Source organism: Corvus kubaryi, unplaced genomic scaffold (genome assembly GCF_017639235.1).
Source record: "Corvus kubaryi isolate FWS band 111438036 unplaced genomic scaffold, C.kubaryi_AGA036_p1.0 37270, whole genome shotgun sequence".
Taxonomy (NCBI): domain Eukaryota; kingdom Metazoa; phylum Chordata; class Aves; order Passeriformes; family Corvidae; genus Corvus; species Corvus kubaryi.
This window is the reverse complement of record NW_024581083.1, coordinates 1,998,221-2,015,738: the sequence shown is the minus strand read 5'-3', so window position 1 is coordinate 2,015,738 and position 17,518 is coordinate 1,998,221. Positions and strand designations below refer to the sequence as shown.

The 17,518-nt window shown below is 38.8% G+C and overlaps 1 protein-coding gene across 15 annotated transcripts in view; it reads left to right on the top strand.

Moving 5' to 3' along the window:
- The window catches only part of TENM2 (teneurin transmembrane protein 2), a 655,728-nt gene that overhangs the window by 561,496 nt on the left and 76,714 nt on the right, over nucleotides 1-17,518 (top strand). For all 15 annotated transcript variants that reach the window (XM_042025410.1, XM_042025408.1, XM_042025406.1 and 12 more), the window contains 2 exons: nucleotides 11,253-11,447; nucleotides 16,711-16,911. In XM_042025410.1, coding sequence (XP_041881344.1) covers nucleotides 11,253-11,447; nucleotides 16,711-16,911 — 396 coding nt within the window. The remainder of the gene's footprint in view (nucleotides 1-11,252; nucleotides 11,448-16,710; nucleotides 16,912-17,518) is intronic.

Genomic DNA, 17,518 nt, shown 5'->3' with positions numbered 1-17,518 from the left:
CACTAATGCCACTGATGGACAACATGATAGGTAAAAAGTGGCCGTGTGAGGAGTTATAAGTCTGTGATTTCAGCAAACACTCAGCTATCTTGATGTGATCATTCACCACCCCAGCCTGGAGAAACTCAGAGACCAAAGAGAGCCACAGGCAGTACTGTAGCTGAGTTGGAACCAAATTTTATTGGCCTAGTAGGATAAGAAAATTTGTTTTGGTTATGCCCAAGATGGAAAGCACATGGAAACAGTAAAATCTTATTTATGTATTTTTCTTCAACAGCATTATATAATATTTTCATACTTAATAAAAACTGGGTACATTCATTTGATCTCTCACAGCTGCCTTCAAAGACTGCTGTATTATCAGATGCTTCTCTATCTTTCTTCCCTTCTTATACATGTGCAGCATAAACACACCTATTTGCACAAATATTTTCTGTTTCAATGGGGTTCCAATAAGTAGAATATTTCAAAAGGTTCTGAGTGGAGAAAGGAAGTGGAAATGCATATTAATACATGCAGGACACAAACCATAGTGCAGCTTTGTTCTGGCAAGCCAATTTTTTTTTTCCTTTATAATACTTCCATTGGTGGCCAAGAATTTCTCTGCTCCAACTCTGCTCTGCTGAGCTGAATTGTGCTTGCTGTGCTGTATGCTTTGTAATTTGTTTTTGTGTTTAATTAGTTAGCTTATTTAATTGTGTTGCAATCTATATTTTGGTTTTACTTTGCTTTGTCTCCGTGGAATTGTACTGGTGTTTGTTTATTTCATTAAGTTCTGAGAGTTCATATTTGCAGTTGTGTTGGGATCATCTTGGAGTCCTTGTGATGCTGGTAAATGTCACTGAAGCAACTATGATTAAGTAGTATTGTAAATCACATTATAGAAATACAGCAGTTGTAAGACATCCTTAGACATTTGCCATCCCTGATTAACAGAAACAGCCCTGAATCACAGCTTCAGATTTCAGCATGCATGACTTTTTTCACACCTACACTATATCTGGATTTGAACCTGTAATTTAGATATTTTTCTATATTTAGTCCCTATTTCAGTGAGATTAAATTCAGTTAACTGTCATCCCCTTTCACTTTCTCAAACAAACAGAAAAAATCTCTAATTCAAATGTAGAAAACTGTTTAAATATCTGCAGCTAATGTGGAAGTGCGCAGTTAAACATGTTATGATTTAACTTTTCTGGTAAATTTAGCAAGGCAAATAATACTAACTAAAATGAGACCAAACCAGCCTGCATTTTAAATACCCTGAGCTCTGCAGCCTGTGGGTGCACTCCTGCATCTACTGCACTGCTGTTTAGCCAGAGCTAAGCCATTACCAGAGAAGCAATAGTTTTTACAGCATTCACTGGGAATGGTGTAAAACTTACCAAAATATTTGAAGAAACATTTCACTTTTTTGTTCCTTCTTCTAGAAGCATAAGTGACTTCGTGCTGTTAGTGCTTCTCTGTTATGGATCACAACACATATGTTTGGAAGGAAATTTCTGGTATTTGATGTTTGTCCTTACTGCTGCTTTTTGTGAGCTTGAAGCATCATCTCTTTGATTCCTCACTGACTCTTTCCACTGGGATAGCAACTGAAACCTCTGAAATAGTTTAGTTTTCCCTTCCTCCGCAGTTTTCCTAGTGATGAAGTTATCAAAACATACGAATGAAGATCTACATGCTTGTCTATGACAGTAGCTGATTTCAACATCTGTTGGTTTCCATCTGTTGGTAGGAAGTAAAACTTGTTTCTCTGCATGGTCTTGTATCGACTTCACTGCTTGTATCTAAAGCAGGAATTTCACAGCTCTGATTCTGTGTTACTAACAGAAAAAGAGTTGGTTTGGTTGGTTTGGGTTTTTTCCTTTCTTTTCAAAGGCATAAAATAAGTGGCAAACTGATCAGTCTCATTCTTCAGTGGTAAATCAGAACCAGAGCAAGGGAACTTCCATTCCCTTGAATGCACTGATGCATGTGAAGAGTTTGAACTGTGCTGCTCTTAAACGATGTAGCAGAGAGGGAGGACCTGAGCTGGATTGGCTGCAAATCATGTTCATGTATTTTGTGGAGAACTGCAGTCTTGCTTTAGCACAGGCAGTGACAGTGGCACAGCTTCTGCAATGGTGGAGAAAGAAACAACCAGGCTGACCAACAGTTGAATCCAGAATGTACTGACAGGACAAAGTCCTCAAGACATTTGACTCCTGGCACAGCTAGCTGATTTATCAAGTGTCAGTGCGCTCAAATATCCTCTTTTGTCTCTGTCTCCAATTTGTAGTTTGTTTTATGCCACTTGAAATTCTTTTTTTTATGTGCAGCTGTGACTTCTCCAGTGAGACAGTACAGTGGTGTCTTTCTCTCCCCCTGAAGCGCTCCAATATCTTAGTATCTAAGATCTTTGTTGGTGGTTACTGAGATTGTCTAAGCTCATCTTCACAAAAGCAGTAAGGGGGCTTCAGTCCTTTCAATCCACCATTAAAATAGTTCCGAAGTGTTTGATATTGGCTTAGTTTTGGTTTCCCTGTTCTTATGGACTGCATTGTTATTGTTGTTGAAAGTATTATAGGGGTTAAATAATCAAGCAAAATTTATTTGTGCCAAGTGAGCAACCTCAAAGAGATCATTTTTAAAAATTGCTTTGTTTCTGGAAATTGGTGCTAGTATGGGAAGAGCTGTTTGTATTCCATACATAGATTTTTTGTAGCAGTTGTTAAGCAGAGCAATTATCTAATGGAAATAGATACTTTGTACAATGGTAGAGGAGGGAACAGCAAGTGTTTTCTCTGACAGACAGGCTCGCACTGAAGGTGTGAGAAAAAATATGACCTTTGTGATAAATTTGGCCAAAGCAAAAGTTTGCTGAGTGTTCAGAAGAATGTAAATATTAATTGTGCAGTTAATGCTGTCCAGTCACTTCTATAAAAATCATGCCATTTTTTTTGTAGAACAGCTTAAGTACTTATCGATTGAGAACTTCTGTAACTTCCAAAATGGAGGCAACCCCATATCTCTACAGGTATTTTAAATGACTTGAATTAATCATAGGCTTAAAAGTCTCTAGTGATCTTCGTTAAGTTTCCTGGGTTTAATTAAAACATCTGTGCAGTTTTAATTTATCGATTCATCCAACTCATATGTCATGTTTTTAACATACCCCAGCATGCTCTGCATCATTTTTAACCCGATTTCCACTTAACTAAAGCAATTAAATTCACCCCGGATTAATTAAAGCATCCATACTTTAGTGCTTAAGTCAGCGTGTGCTGCTTTCCCCAAATGGTTTCTGAATGTCAGAGATTTGACACACCTGATAGGTTTTTTGTCCTTCTGGAAATTCTTCTGTGGCTTTCTTCCTCACTTGCTAATGTGCAGTTTGGCAGAACTTGGGAGCTTGGTGATGCTGGGGTTGGGCAACTGAGGTAGGGAGAGCAGAGCTTGACTGCTGTGAGGGACATTCCCTCTTAATGCTGACCTGATGCTTGCCAGGGCAGAGTAGCACTACTCTTAAACCATTTAAATTAGTTCTCTGTTCTGTAGTCAAAGCAAACAGTTTCATGAAGTAACTACTAAACCACCCCATGTCCGTGACAGTTTTTCACAGTTGTTCATTCTCCTGCTTCTGGGTGAATTTCTAGAAGATGACTTCTGCTTGGAAGAGCATGAGCTCTTAGAGCAACCTAAAAGATGTTGTAGATCTTTCTAATTGTCACTTAGAACTTGTTCTTAAGAACTTCCATCAGCCTGATGGAAGTTAGTGAAATTAGTGATCTCTGAAGAGCTGTCAGACCAGTCAAACACCATTCTTCCTGACCATGCAAATAGCATGTTTGTGAGGCACAAAGAGCAGGTGAGAGAAAACAGTCTTGGATTCATTCAATCTCCCATTCCAGAATGATTTTCTTGGGCCTAATTTTCGTAGGAGTGGAGCAGCTTCTCAGAAGGAAAGTAGTATCAAAATAGTGTAACTAGTAAAAGAGAAACAACATAAACCATGAAGTGGCCTTAGAAGTTATTTCAGATTTTCATATCCACAAATGAACTTCAGTAAAAGCTAATAGGTTTGCAGACAAGTAGTGAAATGTGCAGCCAACTGATTAAAATAGGTTTAAACAGAAAATATGAAAGAAAGTGTTGTCAAACAAAACCATTGTATTTTCAGACTACAACTAAGTAGATTTATATATCTTCTAATTTTTAGAAATGTCTTGTGGGCAAATACTTGGTGTAAAAAGGGATATGCTAATTAAGGGCAAATATTTGGTGTAATAAGGGATGCGTAATAAAATAAGAGATGTCTCAGTACTTTTTTGTTTATAATAGTAATGTAAAGTCTAAAGCTAACATTTTGAATCAAGTTGACAGCAATTAATTTCTTTAATAACTGGGCTGATTTTCTAAAATGCAAATGCTTTCGATTCCTTTGGGTATAGTGATTTTGTGGATTTTAAGCCATTTAGATTAAGATTGTTCACATATAAATATTGCTCACATATTTCATTTTAGGAGAACAGGAACTTGATTGTAGCTTTTGCAGTGAATCTAAAATTATTTGGGGCTTTAGTAGACAGTTGTAGGATTTAACTCTAGCATCAGTAAAACACTTCTTCTTCAACTGCTTACTTATTAATCTAATTTGTCCATTGAAGAGAAATTAACATGTGTAATCTAAATGCTTCATATGCATCACCAACATAAAGACCAAAAAGAGAAAAATGCCAGTACAGCGCGACTTTAGTCTCATCTATCAGGTTAGAAACCAGGCAGTTGTACACAACATTTGTCTTGGATCTTTCATCTATTTCTACTCCAGTCTGGAGCTGACCTCGAGAGCATTTATGGGCTTCAGATTTGACTGTCAAAAACTGGGATCCATCTTCTTTATATATTGGCAAAATTGTGCATAATCTCTCAGCAGTAGCAGCTTAATCTCTGCTAGAAGGAAGTCCAAGTGTGAGGTATTATGGAGTCTGAATTGATTATCCCCTAGAGGAACTGCACCCAGAAGGGTCACTGATAGGGCTCAATGCTAAGAAGTTTGACCTACATCTGTCTTCAGTTCCTGGTGATCAGTGAAAAGAAGAACAACTTTAGTTTCATTATGCAATTGTGCATTTCAGTTCTTTATATAACTAGGAATTTGTGCAACTCCGTGTCCAAAGAGCATAGCAAGACTGCCCAGTCAGTTCAGTGAGTTTTTGTGACTGAAATTCACTTCCTCCTCCTAAACAGGAGCACCTACAGATAAAAATAAATATTTTTCTTAGGTGTGGCAAAATTCTGTACTGTTCAACAAGGGCTGAACATATCTTACATAGATATGTTATTATGTTATTATGAATAGTGTCTCTTCAGAATGTTTTGTTGGTTTTTTTCCCTGAATATGTGTGTTTGTTTAGAGGGAAGTAAAGCTGTAATGGTTGAGACCAAAATTCCATTTCACCCAGGATTTCAGCTATGATGGTGGCGCACAGCAGATAGTTGGGGGAGAGTAAAAATTTTACTTGTCTTTGTTGCTTCTCCATTAAATTCTACTGGTTCCAGAGATAATGTGTGCTGGGACTTCCTACAATAGATGAAGCCTCTTTGTGTTCAGTAGCCTTTGTAGATTTTCATTCCGTGAATTTGTATAATTCTATGATCAATCACAGAATGTTCTTCCATGAGTTTTAACTTGTTGATTAATTTTGTTAAAATTGTTTGATGGAACAGTCAGCAGTATTCAGGCTCTGTAGCTGATTTTCAAGTGCTCTCTTAGTTCAGTCTCAAGCTCACACTTGAACACTCAGTCCTGATTTTCCGTCCTGTTTACATTGTGAACAGACAGCCAAGCTCATCTTTTTTGCACACCAGCTTGTGGTAAGAAGAATGTGGTTTATACACAAGATTGGGGCTTGCAAGCATTATGGATACAACCATTCTGGCCCTTACCCAAATACCACCCCTTGGTGCAGTTTTGTCATGGGCATCTCACCACAAAATTCTGTGGTACACATTAAAAAATTAGATGGCACCAGAAATTATATTCTTCCTCTGCCATGTTTGAAAATTTACATTTGAATGTAAAGCTGAGCTGCTTGCAAAATAAGAGTAATATAAGGGCATTGCTTGTGACCTGGTGCAGGACAGGGAAGCATTGTAGGTACAAATTCAAAAACCTTTCCAGTCTGCATATATTTGTGCCCAGAGACTCAAATAACTTTGAAGAGAAGTATACCAATTTGTCTGTTTCATGAGGAGGAACCAAAAAAAAATCTGCAGTAGCGAACTGACAGCCTAGATCCTAGTGGTACAGGACTCTCTCTGCACCAGGGTAATGTTTGCTCTACAGCAAGAGAAACCAAGCCAGAACTCTGCCTTCTCATCCTGTTTGGAGCTTCAAGTAGCAGGCGAAGGCCTCTCAACCCAGCAGCTGTGTAACTAATGCAAGTTCTTCAACAGCCTCCAAGAGTTTGTCTTCTCAGATATCCTTTGCTGGTTTCTTGCCATGCTCTAGAAGAACTGCTCTGGTGAGTATGTGTGTGTGAACACTGGAAGGGGGGTGCAAGGAGTGTGTACACAGACAGCAGCTGGGATACCCATGGGTTGTACTGGACAAAGTGGTGGCTTTTGATGCCAGACCTTTTGGGCATTATCCCTTGCCATCTCCTCTCCTCATCAATGTGTTGTTACCAAATCACCTTTATTCATGCATCAGGGAATATGAACATTAGTCCAAAATAACCTCTGGAAAGAGAAGTTTTAGAGGGATGTTTGGCTTGTTTTCCCTGCTCAATTAATGTTCTCAAATGTGTGCAGTCCACAGGACTCAGAGGTCTGTAGTGTCTGTTCACCAGCTGAGCCCCATGTTAAAAACTTAGTCTGATTTTGTTCAAGTAACAGTGAAGGGCATAATCCCATACCCAAAGAAACGTTTGGGGTTAATAGCTGTTGTGCTTATCCAGTCTTCACTCATGTTATATACCCTTGGGCCTAAGTTGCTTGAGTGTTGCTGTAACTGCTCCTGAAGACCTCTGTCCCCTTTTTTCCAGTGCTGGTGTGAGATATGCAATCAATCTCTCCACAGAAATGAGATGGAACTTGGTTGTTCCATTACATAAACTGCCTGCCTTTATTGCTTCAATAGACTTTGAGCAATCAGTTCTGTCCTGGACCAGGGGCCGTCCACTTCACATGAGGAAACACAAGCAGTCCTAGATAATAAGAACTCCAGAAGATACTTGAGGAGTTTGCACATCAGCTGAAGATGCCAGGATGTAAAATGAGGGTGAACTGGTTTGGGTCTCATTCTGCAGCTATATGATCTAGCAGATAGGCATGGCAGAACTCTTTCTAAGGCTACCTGCTCCTGTCCTCTATAGAAAAGCATCTTGATTCTCTCTCTTCCTCAGGCAGAACAGACTATAATAGCATAAACAGTCATGAAGAACTATTCCTTGCAGCAGTGACAAGCCAGCTTCTTATAATAACCTGCACCTTCCTGCATTCTTGCTTACATGTTTCTCCTGCAATCGTAGTGAGATGGCAGTCTTGGAAATGCTAAAATCTGACCCAGAATCTCTGACATTTTTCTTATTCTCAAAGTGATATTCCTATTATGTAGCTTGTAGAATAACTCCAGCAGAGGGTTGTAGATTAAACTGTGGCTTTAAATTGCAAGTGTCTTAATCTTAACTATATCCCCTTCATCCCTAAGGTTAAGTGACAGATTCTCTTGTTTGTCCAAAGTCAGTTCTGGTGTCACTGGCATCGTGACTGCCCTGGCAAACCCCTGAAGGCAGATTGCTGTTCAACTTATAGACATGCTTCACAAGGACTGAATAGATTTGTGAACCATAGGAAGACCTCTGACCTGATAGAAACATGAAGAGAGGAATGAAAAGCTGTGACATGACTTTCAGCTTTTCTTCAATTCCTGAAGCACCATAGCAGAGTCAGGGAGCACTAAAAAACTGCTGTGGGAGCTCTTTAGCCCAAAACCCACCACCATCCAGTAACCTTTCTTCTGCCATGCCAGGCTCTGGTATCCCAGAAGCTGAACCCTGAAATCCAGGTCAAAAGTAGGAGCTAAGAATGGCTTACTCATAGAAAAGTTCCAAATAGCAGATACACATCACCTTTAGCAGGACTGCCGTTACCCATTGCTTAATGAGACTTAGGGGCAAAGCAAGCAAAGAAGTGATCTTACAGCAGGTGTCTGGCACAGAATTATGGGTCCAGACCACTCTACCTGGGTCTAGAGAGGTCACAGTTAAGTGTCTTGGAGGTTTTTGTTGGTTTGGTTTTCTCTTTTTATTTATTTTAGTAATGGGTTTATTTCTGCTCAGTCCCTCTTTAAAGGGAGAGTGCTGTTTAAATAGAGTTACTGTCTCTATTTGAGTTTTCACTCCAGAGGAGAGGTTTGCAGAACAGAAATCCTTTCAGGAGTTGAGTGACACGTTGATCTGCAAAGCAACAAAACAAAAAGAGCTGTTCCTCACTCATATCCAGCTTGCAAGTCAGCTTCAAGTTTTTGTCGTTACAACTACTTGAACAAATGTGGTTTGTCCAAAGAAACTGTCTAATGCCCACGGATTCATCTAGCCTTCCTGGGACCTGTTATTCCATGCAGCTTTGTCACAACATGGTGACGAGTGGGGTGGGCAGAATCAAGTGTGTTTCTCAGTGTGGGGAATCCACACTGAGAAACCATCAGTAATGACAACTTTGAGTCTCTGCCGGGGCATGGAAGTGTGTAGAGAATTTGCATCGAGCAATATTCCTTTATTCCTTCCTTCTGTGGTGGACTTGACCAAAGAGACTGCAGGCTTCACCACCACACACCAGAGCTGAGGGTTGCCTTGTCCTAGAGAGAGAGATTTTTGTGTTAAAGTGAGTTCCAAATAAAGGGCCAGGGTCTGGTCAATGTTTCAGGGTGTGCAAGATGACACCAAGAAACTTGCCACTCGTGATCACTCCAGGTCTTCAGGGCAGGCTGCCTTCTGATCACCTGCCCAACATCCTCAACACTGTGGCAAATAAAGAGAGCAGGACAGAAATTATTACCTTTCTTATGCTGATGTGAGAAAATGTATCAGTGTCAGCCCAAAATAAGCTTTTAAACTGCAGTGAAATGGAGGGTTGTGGACAAAGGAATTGTGCCCCCAGGTCTTCATAGCTAAAAAGTGGAAGTGGTGCCAGGTTGATCCCTTTCTTTCTGGCTCACCTGGTGACTTGCAGGAGCAGTAGCTGCACACCCGGGCAGGGAAAGGCTGTGCTGGGAACTGAGCCAGGCTCCACAGTAGAACGTGCAGGCAGAAAGAACAGTCACAGAGCATTCACACTGCTGTTAGTTCAGCGTGTGGTACTTCAGGGAAAGCTGTTTGATGGTGAGGTGCAAAAAGATGTCAGATAGGCTGTCCTCGAGTGCGGTGTGGGGACAGTTTGTCTGTGTGCTATTTCAATACAGCTGGCTCAGTGAGCTTAGTTCTGAAACCAGCTGCTGAAAGCAAAACCAGTAGAAATTTAGCGTAACCTTTTTCACTGCACTCAGTAAAGCACTTGTGAAGATATATCACATCTGAAATGAAAATGTTGCTGATGGAAATTATATTTTACTCAAATTTTGGTTCATTTTTGCAGTGCATAAGAAAGCAACTGGACAAAACTTACAGTAAGAGAGAATACCAGGAATGCAGTAGAATGAAGTCCTCTTGTTACCAAAGGATGGATAATATGGATCTAAGACACGGGAGCAGTAGCAAACCCCAAACTTCAGCATGTCGACTTTGATACTGTTCTACTGTAGAAGAAAAATAGGCCAAAAAATATTATACATATTATATGACACGTGGCCCATGAATCTGTAGTCTTAATTGAAGTAATTCTCAGCACTCTAAATTTTAGCTAACATTTCAGGTTGGAAATTTGATTTTTTATTTTTTCGGATCAATTTTTTCCCATCTCAAATAAGAAAATTCATAAGAAAATCTATCCTGAAGTGTGTTTTTGCAGGAGATCAATGGGACAGCTAAGATTAATAAGCATTGCAGGACTGGACAGTGGAGAAGCTGGTTAACTGGACCATTGCACATTTCTTTGTAGGAAATCAATTACTTGGGTTCTTCTTGATCATTCGGGTTAAAGGGATAATAGAAGACATTAGGACCTTTTAATGATTAGTAGTAGCTTTTGAGTATATTTTTGGCACTGTAAAACTGGGTGTTCATTTCTAATTACTTTGAAGAGGGAAAAGACAGGGAAATACTTTTCTGTCTTTATCAAACTGCATCAGAGAGAAGAGCACAAAAGGATTCCAAGGTTTTCTCTAAGACTCACTTCATTACTCCCATTTTCTGTTATTTCTATGTTATTTTCTCCATTTCTCTGACTGGTGACCACACATCCAGTCTTTGACAGGCATGAAAGTTCACAGATTGCCATGTTCCCAAGGGAGACGTGAGCACACAGGAGTGAATATGACTTAGTGAAACATTTATATGCACCTGGGTTTTAATAAACTACTTGTTTCTTTCCATTGCTCTGCATATGTACAACATCTGATTCCTGGCACCCAAGACCTACTGACTACTTTTATTATTCATATGCTTCACTTAATTTGCATAAATGAATATTTGCTCAGAATGTGTCTTACCCCCTTGAATAATACAATGGTGAGGGGTAAGGGTTAATGATGCTTTCTTGCCAATACACACAGGGTAAAAGCTGTCACTGGGATTCAGGGAAACAGGGTTCAGCAGGGACAGTGGTGGCAAGGTGCATTTGTAGTATCTGAAAGCTTGTGTCATTCTTGTGTTCAAGATTCTTACACTGAAAACCAAAGGGTCTAAAAAAGTTTGGGGACATTACATTAAAGAAGTGTTATGGTAGAAGAAAGATGCCATATAATAAGCTGTTGTGGGAACTGAACGTTTTGTGTTCCATCTGTGAAAATCGGATGTTACCTAGAGAAACAAAGCAGAGTAATGTCAGACTCAAATCCGTTCGCATCAGTTATACCAAGCATTATCAGTATTCCATAAAGCATAGGAGCTGTATTCTCAGAATGCCCAATACATATGTGCTTTATTAAATAGCAATCAAATTATTTCTTTGGGAAATGAAGAACTCAACCACTACGAATTATCTCAGATTTTTTTTCCCAGTACATGAATGTATTTGAGTATAAGTGTTTGATAGTGGATTTTTGGTGCCCCTTTACACAACTACATGCATGACCCTGTGTGCTGTTTTTCTTTCGTTCCATTTTCCAGCTGCCTGCCCGGTTCTGTGCAGTGGCAATGGTCAGTACTCCAAGGGCACCTGCTTGTGCTACAGTGGCTGGAAAGGTCCAGAATGTGACGTACCCATCAGCCAGTGCATTGACCCCTCATGTGGAGGTCATGGTTCCTGCATCGAAGGGAACTGTGTCTGTTCTGTGGGCTATAAAGGAGAAAACTGTGAGGAAGGTAGGATATTTCTTTTCTGTGTTGTGAGTTTGTTTTCTGGGTTTGGGGGTTATTTAATGGGTAGGAAAAAAAGGAAAGAACAGAATAAAAATCTAAGCATAAAACTGCTGTAGCAGATTATTTTAAAAGAGGGTAAAAATATAGTCCATCACAATTTTACTGATCTATCAGAGTTCAGACAGAACTTCTGGCCTTCTGTATACATTGCTTTGCAGTATTAAGAGTGTCTGCCACAAGTAAACCTGAATAATTCCTTTGTTGAAGAGTGAAGAAAAATCTTACGGATTATGTTTATCGAACAATTTAGATGTGAAATGCAGAGGAAAAAGGAGCAGTAGTAGACAAAATTGTATAGCTTCAACTTCACACAAAGCACATATCAATCACTATTAAGACAGAAGCTGATGAAAAATATTTGAATGACTTAGATATCCATGTTGGTTACAGACTTAATGTGGGGCAAATTACTCCTGTTGGCTGCAATCATATGGGATTAAGGAAAGGTAGATGGCACACATGAACAATAACTGTCCTTTAAATGCAGAAAAGCTTTTCAGGTTGAAAAGTGTCCGATTTCTTGAGTATGTAGAATGAGGAAATTTTTTAAAATAATCCATGCAAAATGTGATCATAGATTAAGCTCAATACTGGTTGTATTCACAGAGTTTTCTGTTAGAATGCATAACATAAATTGGAGTGCTTTTCTTTTTAGAATATATTACTATGCTCCAGAGTTTATTAATCCTCCAAATGGAGAAGCAGCTTGAGTACTGAAGTGATAGGGCTGGGATGTCATGCTGCTAGGATTTAGGAATCTCTCTGGATTATTCTGAATGGGTTGCAGAGCTTTATTGATACTACGTGTATCAATTTTTATCTTACCCTTTAGTAAACAGTTGTCTCTCCCGCCAGAAAACAAAGGGAAGATAAACGAACCACTAAGGGTTTTATTCTCAGGACTACAGTCATCACCTTTAGGACAAGATCTTGCATTAGTCTGAGTGAGCTTGTGGTAAAAGGGAAAAAGAAACAAACCAAGGATCTTCACTGGTTCAGCTCATTCCTGTAGTCTCCTTCCACTAAATCCTCTCAACACTGGTTATTAGAGCTTTTCTCCAGAATTCAGTTGAAGAGTTTTTGTATTGCTTTTAATGGATTACATTTTAAACTATATCCAGAAAATGATGTAATGTCCTTTTTTTTCTCCTTAGAATTGATAGTTCTCAGTTCACCCTCAGTGTATGATACTAGGAGATATTCAGAAATTATCTGAAATGCCTTGCTTTAACTATCATACTCATCAAAATCATAGATGGAAAAGACTGTCTTTAACATGGTCTACAGCAGCCAGTCTCTTCCCCAGGAATGCAGAACCTCTCTTTCTGGTACTAACTGCAATTGTTTGCTTGGTCTCATTGAGTTTTATACATTTCATCATGTATTCTGTTGTTGTATAAATGTTGTGTTATTAGAGAGATTATGGTAGATGGCCTAAAATGGTCTTTGTTTCATTTAATTCTGGAAACTTTACCTTGCAAGCCATTCCTCCCACATTCTGATTGTAATTTCCAGCTACTTGCATGGAATTCTCTCTCTGCTTTCAGTTCTCTAGAATGGCTGTGGTCTATCTGGGCCAGACACCTTGGATGCCCAAACTCTGTAAGAGAAATAGGCTCCCATAGTGCTCAACCCGTGTTATCCTCAGGTGACTGGAATAGTGAAGCAAAGACATCAGCAGCTCCAGAGAAGTTTGTAGAACAAGCCAGTGCAGACCTTTTTGCAAAGGTGTTGTGTTAACTCCAGCCAAAACTGGGAACACAACAAAACTGTCAATCAACAAAGCTTTTTGGGAGGTGAATTGCTATGTGAGATGAATGATATACATTATTTAATCAACACTGTGCTTGGAAGGATACGTTTTTTCTTTAAAAGATAAATGGGTTACAAAGGCAGGAGGTATTGATTACAAACTTGGAAGGGGCCAATAACACGGCAAGAAAGGTTAAAGTAACCTTTTGCATATGTGATTGGGCAATAAATAAGTCAATAAATAATTCTGCAAATAAATAAAAATCAACCACCATGTTTCTACTCTAAAATTCCATTTCTTTTGTACATACTTCTTACATTAATTTGAGTGCTATGGGAGAAAGGGTGTACTGTGAAGTGGTGTTTCTCTAATTAATCATCTAGTCATAGTTAAAGTTTTTGCAAGAACTGAAATTTTACACTTTTAATGGTAGAATGATAGAAATAATATTTCTGTATTTATATATAATATGTGAAATCTCCTCTATTGATTTGAACTGCCAAAAAAGAATGGCAAAGGTTGATTCATTTGCCATTTGCCAACTAGGATATTGAATTAGAATAAGTGGGTCAGCAATTTTTTTTTTTTCCCCAATAGCTTTTTATTTCTGATATTCATCATGGTCATATTGTTCAAACAATTTACCTGAAATGAAAGTGACACCAAAATCAATATTTTTGATGCACAATTTTTGCAGCATAACCACTGTTTTTCTATTAACAAATTTGCACAGAAGATGAAGTGGGGCATTTGTCAGGCTTCATTCAGTCTGCTTTGGGGGGAACGCAAGTGAAATTGCCAAATTAGGTTAAGTTAAGGGTGGTTTTCTTGTCACTTTCCTGGTCGAGTCATTTTTCAATGACATTTAACTTTGTAAGTGTAATTCATGGCTCTTTGGGGACTTCATGGTACATATTGTTCTGAAAACTCCTTGACCTCCTTTTTTGTCCTTAAGGATATAAATTGCTTTCAGTACTCTTTTTGTCAAATCTACAGAGGGCCCAATACTAAATGAGCTCTAATGATCTGAGCTGCCAGGGGGCTGTGAGTTCCAAGCCTAACATACTTGCTAAGGCGCATTCTCCTTTGTTTAAACACCAAAGATGGTCCATTTACAAATCCTGATTAAATACCATTGTAAACCTTGCTACACCTCAGGGCCAGAACCTTTGCAACACAAGTCAGAGCAGTTCTATTGCAGGTAATCACATTATGCTAATTTCAACAGCCGAGGATCTGGCCCCAGATGATAACTCTGAGCATGTATTAAAATAGACCAAGATTGGAGCTCAGAATAAAAACTCTCCTCAGTTTAAACTTTGAAAGCTACTACTTACCCAGATGATAGAACAAAACAGCTGTAAAGCACATTGGTCTAGAACAAAGGACAAAGGTGTTTAGTGTGTTATCCTGTAGAACAAGGGAGGCTGGGGGCTTAGGGGCATTGATAGGCTCATTCTGTAGAAATAAATCAAAGCTGCATGAGCACTGTAATTCAGGATAGGTGGAAGACAGTTAATTTACGTAGCAGAAGGTGGTGGTTTTCATATGCTCCACATTCCTTTCATTAGTGCTTTTGTTTGAGAAGGAAGATGATACATTCCTGACAAGGAGAGTACATTATGACTTATCATTATCTCCTAGAGTTAGCTGTCCTATAACAATGTTATACACGTGTTACCCTTCTACATTTTCTGTTAAAATATATATTCTAAAAAAGCCCAGAATAGACCAAATGTAGGGGGGAAGCAACCTTCATCCTAAAAGTAAATGAACCTAAGTTTTTGTGTACTTTGATTCTTTATTCAATCAGACTGTTTTATCACTGCTCTGTGTCCATTGGGACACAGAAATTGTATGAAAGACACATTTTAAACTTCAGACAGGTTATAATTTGGCTAAGCACAAAGAAGGGGTAACAATATGGGACAAGCACTCTGTATAATTTAAAACAGTTGATGAATTTATCAGCTTTGAGGTGAACCACAAGCCAATCTTGGTTTACCTATAAATATGAAATTGCTTTATAATATTTTCATGTCTGACTAACTCAGCTTTAAATCTCAAAGAAAAAAAGGAAAAACAAACCCAAAACTATAGCCAATGTCGTCATTAAAATGAAAATCTTATAAGAAATTTTACAGTAATTTATTCCTATACTACCGTAGTTTGATAACTCATGCTATTGCATCTCTAAATGTCCCTGTCTCAATCCTCTGCCTGTATCTAATCTATATGCTTGCTTTAAATGTTCTGCAACTAAATAACATAGTTTGACAAGGCTCTATTTTTATAGAAAAGTTGAAATTTGAAAGATCAAGTATTGTTCACATCAGGTAGAGTGAAAATGTCTCTGCCTTAATTTAGAAGGATCAATTTGGAAAAGATGAGAGATAAATCACTTTCATTATAAACTCAGATCTTCCTGAAGCAGCAAGAGGGAATGCCAATCATTCTTGGTCCTGCTGTTGTGAGCTAATATATACCAGTCATGAGATGAATTCAAGTTATTTCAGACATGAATTTGACCTTGGCCTTCAATTCCACAGCAAAAGGCACTTGGTAAAGCCTCCATGTGGATACTGGCAGTAAAGCATAGTATTCTTATACAGATTCATGGTATAAGATGAAAATTTGGAAACTCATAATGTTACTGATAAAGTTTATTTGAAAGACAGCTTGTAACATTCCTTTATAGGACTGAAATAGCAACTGAAATTTCATTGCATCATTTTCCATCGTAACTATTTTCACTTTGTTGTTTCTGGGTTGAGATCCATATCTGTATCTGGTTTTACTTCTTTAAGAGAAATAATCTGCTGGTTTAGACTATGGGTTGAAGTAACCAGGGCTCTCAGTTTCACATCTCAGCTACTAAGGGACCATGGAGCAAACATTTCAGAAGTGCCTGAACGATCAGGAGTCTAAACAAAGCTGAAAGCCACTGACATTTTGACTTCAAGGTACTTGAAGTGGCTGTCCTAATGTTGTTCTCACAATGCTCTGGTATTTCAATAGTAATAATAGCAGTTTTTATAGAGGTACTCCAAATAAAAAAATCCTTTAAAACTGCAAATTATTAACTTATTTTATAATTTAAATACAGTTCATGAGTCATTGGAGCTTCAGTGTATTTCAGGAGATATGTCTCCAGGTTTATGTGTGAAACTCTGACTATATATATTTAAGTGCTATTTTTAAGTCTTCATGCTTCTCCACCACAGCATTCCTGCAGTAAGCTGTCATTGCACAGTCAAACCCTGCTTGATTTACTTAATGTAAAATGTAAATGACTTCACTTTCCAATTCTCAGACCAGGTATTAATATGACTCGGAGAACTACCTCAAGTTGCTTTATTTATCACCGTGGTACAGACTTTTCAGAGCACATTTTCCAAACATCCCCTTGTGTGAAGTGACCCTTCTCTGCATTGTTTTTGTTTTCTCCCGTAGTGGATTGCTTAGACCCGACGTGCTCCAACCACGGGGTGTGTGTGAACGGGGAGTGTCTCTGCAGCCCGGGCTGGGGAGGAGTGAACTGTGAGCTGCCCAGAGCCCAGTGCCCTGACCAGTGCAGCGGGCACGGCTCCTACCTGGCTGACACGGGGCTTTGCAGCTGTGACCCCAACTGGATGGGCCCCGACTGCTCCGTTGGTAAGAAAAAGAGTTTTTCCTGATTTTCCAAGATTGTTGCGAACTGCAGTAACGATTTAGAAAGTTGTCTTTGTTAAACATTTGGTCTTGTTTAATTTTCTTGGGAAGAGATGTGTATGTATCTCTATATATATTTTCATGACATTCTTAATTTGGGACTGTCAGCTGAGGGTGAGGTGGGTGCAGATTAGGAGTTTGTGTTTTGTTCTAACACTGTTTCTCTTTTAGCGTGAAAAAGTTACGTAAGTGTACTTCTGTTTCCCAACTGTAAATGAAAATGTCCATCATTTATGGGAAAAAAATACAAGGAATTTTGCTTTTACGTTGTCAGCTGAACCTTGAGATGGTACTGTAGGTCAAAACCGAATCTCTCAAAATAATATTTACCTTTTTCACAGTTATTCAGTTATTTTCTAAGATTGATCAGCTAGAATACCCCACCAGTGACATGAATATCAAGATGTGTTTTCTGCTTCATGGATAAGCAGTCAGAAAATTCATGAATGAGAGTTTCACTGCCACTTTCTTTGGTGATGCATGGGGCAAAAGACCCTTCTGCTTATCTGCAATTTCAGCTAGCAGAGAGCAGTAGAATTTTTGGAGTGGG